This window comes from Lycium barbarum, chromosome 2 (assembly GCF_019175385.1).
Source record: "Lycium barbarum isolate Lr01 chromosome 2, ASM1917538v2, whole genome shotgun sequence".
Taxonomy (NCBI): Eukaryota; Viridiplantae; Streptophyta; class Magnoliopsida; order Solanales; family Solanaceae; genus Lycium; species Lycium barbarum.
Window position 1 is genome coordinate 124421777 of NC_083338.1, and position 10023 is coordinate 124431799.

The 10023-nt window shown below is 35.9% G+C and overlaps 1 protein-coding gene across 2 annotated transcripts; it reads right to left on the reverse strand.

Moving 5' to 3' along the window:
• Nucleotides 1–2607: 2607 nt before the first annotated feature.
• On the reverse strand, nt 2608–9656 carry LOC132627059 (ABC transporter F family member 4-like). 2 transcript variants are annotated; one of them, XM_060342136.1, is made up of 3 exons: nt 9502–9656; nt 8543–8619; nt 2608–5005 (listed from the first exon to the last, which is right to left on the reverse strand). In XM_060342136.1, exon 3 carries the CDS (start codon nt 4991–4993, stop codon nt 2828–2830), a length of 2166 nt encoding a protein of 721 aa, XP_060198119.1. In that variant the 5' UTR covers nt 4994–5005; nt 8543–8619; nt 9502–9656; the 3' UTR covers nt 2608–2827. The 2 variants fall into 2 exon arrangements, with proteins under 2 accessions (XP_060198119.1, XP_060198120.1); XM_060342137.1 differs by having other exon boundaries at nt 2608–5008.
• Between the last annotated feature and the right edge of the window lie 367 nt (nt 9657–10023).

The window sequence follows — 10023 nt, forward strand, 5'->3', positions numbered from 1 at the left end:
GTTTTTCGTTCCTTTTTACTGTACGTCCTAGAGCAATTTGGTTCTATTAAACCAACAAGTGCATTACGTGATACTTGATTCTACGTAATTGTTATGATGATGGTCTACGAAAATTATTGAACTATAAATTACAGTAAAATAAATATCACATTAAGGCTTGTTAGGTTCACAAGTTGAATTTTGTGTGTTGAGTATGATAAATTGTTTCAACTGAGCATGCATCTTTTCAAATCAGTACGTTTCAATTATATCATGAATCTCATAACTTACAAGTAGAGATGGGTGTTACGTACGAGCAAAAGGGTCAGAGGTAAAGCATTCTTATTGAATTAAAATCCTTACTCTTGTAAAATCGGAGCCCCCGCCTCTCATTATTTCTCTTATATATTTGAAATATTAAAACGTACTTGACAAGTACGTAGAGATCTTCGTGGGACCGTGGAGGGAGTCTCAATCCATCTTTTATAGGATTCCTTATCACGCCACACATGGAGATCTTTCCATTGATAGATCAGAGGGTCCTCCCTTGAACAAATTCTGAAAGGTTAGGTTACTACCTGCTTCTACGGAAGAGGTTTACTTTGTACCGCCCGGAGGTCATATAGATCGGAATCCAGAGCGATAAGAACAAAAGGGTTGGTGTGGCCACAGCTACAACTACTGGCGCTTCAAAAGCCTTGATCATGAGCCATATAATTATCACTATAAATAAGAACCATAATTCCAACAGTAGTGATTAATATTGACATAATAGAAGTAAGTGGGTCGATCAAGTATCCGAAGTCTAAAGAAAAATCATTATTTTGGATCCAAGACCATACATATTGATAAAAAAGAACTGCTATTTATTTGCTGAATAGACAGGGAGATTTTAAAATTTGTTTCATATATTTCACAGTAAATCGCATTTTTGCTATTAAAGTGGAGGTGCAAGTTGATTATTATGTTATCTAAATTAAGTTTAGTATTCGAGATAACTTTATAGTAATTGATAGTGAATTAAGAATATTGAGTGGGTTTGCTCGGTTGGGGGAACCCAGTAGCCCCTTAATTGGGTGGGTGATAAAGATGTTGGAACCAAAAGCTATAGGTTCAATCTTCTTTAAAAATAACAACAACAAAGTTCAAACTTATCTTGACATTACAATTCGGAAGTTCTTTTTCTTCAACTTGTAAGTTGTAAAATATAGTTTTAATACTACCCAACTTCCATTTTAGTGCATTTTGTGTATCCAAAACATTGTTTTTATAAGTAGCTGACTCTATATATGTTGCCTTTGTTAGATTAGTACATCGCTTAGATATTAAAGGGGATGAATAGTTTTTTGACAAAGTTTCAATTTATTAAAATTTCGCCGAAGTATACACCCAACTGTTAAACTTAAATACAGTTGAAAATGGGCTATATTCCCTATTTTAGACGGTTGACTAGTGCAGCTATATTCACAGAGGACTGCATGAGCAGAAGCAATTATGCAAAGATTCTAAAAACAGTAGTCTTTGGTAAAAATCCAGTTATGCAAGTTCTCGCTGAAATTATAACTTACCAGGCAAAGGGTGTCCTAAAGATATCCTAAAATTTTAACAACCGAACATTGGAAAACATTTCTCAGAAAATACATTCTTCCATGCCGAACACACCTAAAGAAGAAAATCTCGCTCTTTTGGCAATTATCAGATGTCACGAAATCGTATCCAAACAGCAAAAAAATTGTTATTTGTTGAAATTCAGGAAATTATGCTTATGGGACATAAAGTTGCACTTTTATTTGTTTGATCAATACACTGAAGCTATATTTATAATAACAAAATTTGGCATACAAGTACAGACAAGTTATGACTTGTGCATAACTGAATAAATGTCTCTTTGTTCAACCAACAGGATGGAGGTTTTGTTCTAATTGTTAAATTTTAAATATTTATCTTTTCTGTTCCTTTTCTCAATATGAGCTTAGCATAAGTATAGTTCTCATGCTTCTAATTTATTATCACCAGTTTAGCATCTTTCTGGACACAGTATATCTAGACAGAATAGATATGGGCTTGATCTAAGTTTGTCAAGGTTCTGTAACAGCAGGTTCTGATATTAGAGGCTAACAACAACACAGTAAAATTTATGAAATACTTTAGAAGGGATGCATCTTCTTTGGTAGTAGCCTGTCATTGAAGCAAGCTGAACAATGTATTATTGAAATACGATTTCCTGTCACTATCTGCTATCTCTTATACTTCGATTATCGTATAAATTAGCTGCATTTACTGTTACTTTTCTTCACAATGCTTATCTTTACTATTTTTTTCATGACTTCTTTACTTTCTTCAATTTTTGTCTAATTTTTTTGTCATGCTTCCTCTTGAGCCGAGAGTCTTTAAGAAACAGCCTCCCTATCTCTCAAGATAGGAGAGTAAGGTCTGCATATACTCTACCCTCCCAGGCTCCACTTGTGAGATTACACTTGGTATGTTATTGTGCTTAATTGGAAATCTTGCAGATGTACAAATAACAATTTCGAGCATACACCAGCGTACGTATGGGCACTACCGTATACATGTTAACGCAAATTGAAGCTGCAAATTTGACAAACTAGAACTAAGAGGGGAGGTAGATTGAATGAGAAACAAAAATCAATGTTTCTTTCATTATTGCCTCTGAGGCAAACCATAACAAGAAATCGATAGAATATGGCACAATACATATTAACTTATGTCACTATGTTCTTTTATATCCGCAACAGAAGATTACACTCCCTCAATATGAAGCCGAAAAGAAACGGGTTCAAAAAAAATGAAGAACCAAAAACTCAATAGAATAAAGCTGGTGGCAACATCAATCATCAACCTCTTCCCTGATTTCCCTTACAAGTTCTGCCTTGTACTCATCAAATGTATCAGGGAACTTTTCAACAGTTCCATTCTCAACTATCCAAATTTCACTTCTTTCTTCATCATCACAAACTCTGGATATGAGCCTCGAGTCGTGACTGACTAACACAACTCCACCAGTGAATTCATCAAGGGCATCTGCCAAAGCATCGATACTCTGCATATCCAAATGGTTTGTTGGCTCATCTAATAGCAAAATGTGAGGCTTCGACATGGAAATAGATGCAAACACAACTCTAGCCTTTTGTCCTCCGGACAGCTTTAAAATAGGGGTAAGATGGTTATGGCTGGGAAGTCCAAATTTTCCTAGCTTTGCACGAACAGCTTCTTGCTTACTAGGTCCTGACTGATCTGGGTGAAGACGAAGCAGGTACTGGACAGGTGTTTCATCCATTGTGAGAAGATCAACAAAATGCTGCGAGTAACGTCCAATCCTCAACTTTTGACTCCTGCGGACTTCACCTTCCGAAGGAACTAAATCACCTGCCAAGAGGTTAAGCAAGGTTGATTTGCCTGCTCCATTGGGCCCAACAATAGCAACTCGAGTCCCCATATCAATTCCAACATCAACATTAGACAGCCTGAAGTCTGGTCGATTAGGGTAACTGAAGCTGACCTCAATTAGCTGCAGAAGTGGAGGCGTCAGTTCAGTAGGCTCAGGGAAGTGGAACTCCACGGTGTAGTCCCTCCACTTCTGAGGGGCTTCAGGTGGAGTTTCATCTTCAACAACCCTATCCTTGCTCTTTTTCTTTGATTCTTTGGCAGCTACAAATTTGGCTCGGTCTTTTACCTTCTCCTGTTGTGCTCGATTTCCAGATCTCTTGGCAGCTTTTAACTGCTTATCATAAATCTCAAACTTCTTGTTCATCTCTTTGCGCCGTTGTTCGTATCCACTTTCAAAATCATCAAAGTTACCCCGATAGAAGTGCAGTTTCATGTCATGGAGATGAATAACCTCACCGCAAACAGTGTTGAGAAAGTCTCGATCGTGTGAAACAACCACCAGAGTTTTCTTCCATCTGCACAGGTACTCCTCTAACCATAGAACAGCCCGAAGGTCAAGATGATTAGTAGGTTCATCCAACAGCAATAGAGTAGGCTGAACAAAAAGAGCCCGTGCTAGAGAAATTCTCATCCTCCAACCACCACTAAAGGACCGGGTAGCACGACTCTGCATTTCCTTGGTAAAACCCAGTCCAGCAAGAATTTTCGATGCTTGGGCCTCAGCAGCATCTGATCCCATCAGCTGCAGCTTTTCATACAGCTCAGAAAGTTTCTCTACAAGGTCATCCCCATCAGCATCATCTTCATTCTCACCAACAGATGCAGCAGCATTCTGTAAAGATGCAGCCTCTTCCCGGAGTTTGATGAGTTCCTCGTTAGCTGAAACAACAGCTTCAAGGGCAGACTTATCATCACCAACTACTTCCTGTTCAACCAAAAGTACATCAATGTTCTTTGGTACAGGGATCTTCCTCCAAGCGAGGAGCTTTAGTAGGGTGGACTTTCCCATTCCATTAGGACCAACTAAACCATATCTCTTCCCATGAGAAATCTTAACTGATGTGTTCTTTAGAAGTTCTTTCCCACGAGCAGCTACAGAGAAATTCTCTATAGTTATATCCTTGACATTTGCATCAGCATCATCTTGACCTTCAAGGACAGATGTCCTGCTACCAATAACAACAGTAAAAGCATCATGATCATCCCTAAGGGCCTCCTTTTTGGCCATCTCAGCTGCCTGAACAGCAAGCATGTCCTTCTTTTCTCGTTTCTTTAGCTCTTTATAACTTATGGAAGTATCGATTGGACCTGCTTCATTCCTTCTATGCCTTCTCTGGTCTTCCTCTTCTTCAAGGAGATGCTCATCTTCCTCATCATCAGAGGGAGGAAGATCAATACCATCAGTGTAACCTGATGTTTTTGGAGCTGCTTTAGGCTTGGCCTTACTAGCACCAGTACCTTTGTTGGGCTTCTCAGGTTTCTGGTCCATGCCGGCAAGCATGGCAGAGACAGAAAGCTTATCCTTTTTCCCTTCCTTGGAACTATCTTTGCTGCTTCCCTTACTCTTCCCACTTACACCAGCCTCATCTGTTTTTTTCTTCCCCATTGTATTTAAAATCTGCTGTAACCAAAGAGAGCAATTAAAAATGGTGAACAAATAGATTGTTGGTGCAACAGTTACCTCAACAACAACAACAACAACATACCCAGTGTAATCCCACAGGTGGGGTCTAGGAAGCGTAGATTGTACGCAGACGGCAGTCCTTACCCCTACCTCGTGGAGGTAGAGAGGCTGTTTCCGAAAGACCCTTGGCTCAAGGAACACATATCAAAGCAGATTTAAAAGAAGAAAACAGAAGTGACTAAGATATCTTAAATAACAGGGAAGCAATATAAAGCATGCAGAGAAAAGGAACAGCAACCTCAGCCTCCTGACCAAGAAACAACAAATTCAGAATAGTAACGAAGAGGCTTTGCACAAAAGACCAAGCACATTATAGCAAGAAATTAGAAAAGCAGCATAAACAGCAAAGAAAGTAGCATAAAATTACATTGAGTGAAGTAAGAGACAGAAGAGGAATAAAAAAAAAACATTATTACTGCAGTGTATTTGAATGAACCAGAAAAACATGAAAAGCTTAAGGTCATTTTACTGACTCAAACACTGGAAAATATGTTACAGGAAAAGAAGGGACACAATGACATATTTTATCATTCCAAAAGCAAAGGGATTGTTGTGACACCTTACATCAAAAACCAATCAACTAAGAACTGTACAGGACATCTGTTTCCCACATTACATTAACCAACAAAGAAGAGAAAAGGTTTTGGTATAATATTTCAATTATACCCTTGCACATTCCCTTATAGTAAATAAAATAAGACAAATGTTAAAACCAATTACAAACATTAAGGGCCCATTTGGCCATAAATACCAAAAACGTTTTCACTTTTTTTTGGAATTTTTGAAGTTGGAGTTGGAGTTGTGTTTGGCCATAGTTTTTGAAATTGTAGTTTTTGGTGAAATGTAGTGTAAAAAAGTGAAAAAAGTTGAAATTTTTTGAAAAACAAGTTTTTTTTGTTTTTAGTATTCCGGAATACAACTCCGGAAAAAAGTGAATAATTTTTATGGAAAACGCCAAAAGTAAAAAAAGTGAAAAAAAATTCCGGAAAAAAGTGAATAATTTTTATGGCCGCCCACTAAGTTCGTTTATTCTTTCTCAAAAAAAAAAAAAATTAAGTATGTTCATTTATTCCATATTGAATTTTAGCTCTTTTTCTCTAGAGTTTTAAAAATAATGTGCCTTTTTTATCCTGAAAAAGAAGCACCAAGGCTTCCAATCCACTAAGCCCAGAAAGAAATTAATGTTAATAACTACTCCATATGTTACATTTTTATATGGAGTAATGTTGTTACTTGGCGAGTCAAAAGAGTTTTCTTTTACCACGTTCATTTCAAAATTTAGATTATTAACTATTTTAAGTTTTCAAATGTGTAATTATTTCAAAAGATCTGAAGAATCTATATTTAACTTCATAATAAATTAATTTTACCCTTGTATATCAAATCTCATCAGATAAAGTTCAACAGAGTAATAATTCCTTTTTATGAATGGGAACTCACCGATTAATGAGCACATAATTAAGAAATCAAATGCTTATTTGTGGCCTGTTTTAGCGCACGGCCTTCAGCCCAGTAAAGTCTAAATTAACAATCTCAAGCCCCAGTCCTTTCCAAAATTTGAGGATCAAAAGACCAAAACCTCTTACATGTCAGACTCGGACCCTAAGTCCCTAACATTCAAATTATATGTTGGTTTCTTCCTTCAGATCTAATTCATTGAAATCCCAGCACTCTTTATCCTCTACGACCTTTGCTCATATTCATGTCGAACTCCTCGGCGATCTCCCGTTTCTGGCGAATTGATTCTAAGCTTCCTCTCTCTCTGTATATATCTATGTGTGTGTAATCATGTATACATCCCTGTTTTCCAGTTTTTTCTACATTTTTTTAAAACTGAATGGTAATTCTTCTTTGTGAATTAGTTCTTAGTTATATGATTATGAATTTGATTTTGATTCACCATGGCTGCTCCTACTGATTGAGGAAAAGCATCTGCATTAATCTGTGTTTGGGTGTTACTAATCAGTTTTTTCTTCTTCTGAAAAGGTAATAATCAGCTTTCTTCCCTTTTTTTTTTTTTTTTTTTTTTTTTGGGAGGTACTAATCAACTTTCTTGAACTATCAAATTCTGTCAAAGCAAGTACAAAATATGAATAGCGCCACTAAGATGAGTTTTCATTTTTAAATTAGAATATAAATATTGCTTTATGCTAGATTTTTTCTCTTTTTGGTTTTTTTCCTGTGGAGCGTTCAAAAGATGAGGTAAATTTTTACTATTGCCATTTTTAGCTATGTTGCTCAGACTCGGTGTCGGATACGGGTACGGATCTAGAGGTCAGATTCGGCATAATCTAAATTTTAAGATTCGGGGGTACGGATCCAGGTGCGGATACGGGTGCGGGGATTCGGCTAAAATAATTCAAAATTATAAGAAAAATAACTAAATCTATGCCTAGAAATAAAAAACAAAAATAATTTTTTATAGTTATGTTTCATTTATAATTAAATATTAATTTTTAATTAACTTGAAACTCTTCTAGATACAATAAGTGTCCACTCTTCAAGAGCTCTCCGTTTCTTTCAATTTGGCCTCAAATTTTTTCTCAGATTGGTCCATGGATTTGGTCAAAGTATCCAATGTTGTTTGACCAGATCCGACATGAATCCGGCGTCGGTGTCGGTGTCAGTGTCGTTGTCGTGTCGGACACGGGTGCGGCAGCAAAAGTGAAGGGTCCGAGCAACATAGATTTTTAGCTGCTGAGTTCAGAACTATGAGTTGGGTTCTAAGAGAAACAGAATAAAGTCACAAAATGGTTCTGCTTTTCCCCGTTGGCAAGTTTTTCTTGGTTTGTTTAATTTGTTTGTTTTCCCTTTTTGTTTTATACGTGGATATGTTACTACAGAAGATCTTTTTATCATGGTATTCTGATTTCTGGGTTTTAAGTTCTTAGGATGAAAGTGCTTTTAGGGTATTTATCGACTCCTATTATCTGAGCGATGGAACTCAATCAAGGTCATAAATTTTCAAGTGATCCACTCAAGGAACTAAATTTTTTTAAAATTTAATCTGGGCATTTCTAATAGATTGATACAAAGTCTATTCTATAAAAATAGTCTAACTATGATTAATATATTTAAGTGGAATGGATAAAGAGGCTTCTTCAATCATATGCTAAAATTGAGAAACAAACATAACAAATACCTATTATAGATTACTTAAAAAAAAACACACACATAGACCATAACTGGAACAGATAGGTGATAAGCTCAAATAACAAACTGCTTTGGAGTGCTCTTCAGAAAGGAAAAATAACTCTGCATTGGACCATGAGTCTAGACCAAATAACAAAGATCAAGCTATCACCCGTACAGTCAGTATACTTTTGATCATATACAGCTTCCAAATATTTTCAGAATCTATTTCTTTGTCAACTGGACAAATTCCATTTACAACTTCTCCAAGACCGTTCAAATGAAGTTACAATTGATGGATGCAATGACACCAACTTAAAAAGAAATAGAGTTTCTTACCTTATGAAAATGAAATCGCTAACCAAAATTCCAATCGAAAGCTCAAATCACCCCTCCTGCCAACTTCGCCAAAGAATCTGCACTCACAAAACAAGAAAAAAGAAGGTTGTACATACATCGTGTATATTTCATGTATACTATTGACATATACAGTATCCAGTATAAAATATATGCTAGCTCATTGTGTGAAGACTACCATTTAGAACAATAGGAAAAGGTGATCCAAAATTTTAAGTGTTATATGCTACAATATATAAATGTATATTTCATGGATAATATTAACACTCAGTGTATGCAATACAATATAAAATGTGCATTGTATACATGCACTGCACATTTAAAATACAGCTTTGGCAGCTGAACAATTGTCATCTCTAAATCAAAAACTGAATACCAGCTTTCTCAATTCAAGAGAGAATCCATATCAACCCAGGAAAATAATAATCAGCTTTCAATAAGATTTTTCTACAACAAAAACAGAACCCCAATAATAAAATAGCAATAAACCTAAAAGTTCAATTCTTTTAAGGATATCAAATAGGCGGAACAAAGACCAAGCAATTTCAACTACCTAGTTTCTTTCCAGACCCAAATAAAAAATGGGAAGGTTTCAATATTCAAGAGACTAGTATACGTCTAAGGGAAGAAACAAACACAAAAAATAGTTCTTTTCTTGTTCTGAGTAATGAAAAGCTTGTAATATTGGCAAAAACAGAAATAAACATGTCTTCAAAACCTAAAACCCACTTCCAAAATACAACCAAGAAATTGATTTGCAGACCCATCTCAGGTCTATTTGATTTGAGGATAAATCAAACTTGCTAGACTAAAAATAACGTAAATTGAAACAGCAGAATAAAACCCTAGAATGCAGCAAAATAAAAATTAGCAAGAAAGTATTAAGAAAAGGGGCAAGAAATTTAGAGTAGCTGTGAGGTTTTATTAGATCACATACATACCTGATGAACAGGAAAAGAGAAAAAAAGAAGGGGGGCTTCTTCACTTGTTGATAGAAAGGAGGTGCCTGATTGTAGAGTCATCAAAAGCTGGCGGAATCTGGAGGAATTGGGTTATAAGTATATATATTTTTCTCTCTTTTTTCTTCTTTGGAACTTGGGGCACTACATATATAGAACGGAAAAGGGCCAAAATTATCCCCGAACTTCGAAAAAAGGTTTATTGATACCCTTTGTTATACTTTAGGGTCAATTATATCTTTATCGTTATACTATGGGGTCAATTATACTCTTATGTCTAACGGCTGCCACGTGGCATCATCCCAGCCCTTCAAAATTATTTTACCCTCAAATAATTTTTTACCCACTAAAATAACTCAATCCGACCCGAATTATTATTTTTTCCCAGCAAAACTAATAGGGATAATTTTTCCAGGAAAAAAATTAAAAAATTCCGTATTAGTTTGGCTTGAAAAAAAAATAATTCGGGCCGGGTAGAGTTATTTTAACGGGTAAAAAAATTAT

Coding starts and splice junctions, on each gene's coding strand:
- LOC132627059 (XM_060342136.1), bottom strand. CDS start 4,993: ATGGGGAAGAAAAAAACAGATGAGGCTGGTGTAAGTGGGAAGAGTAAG.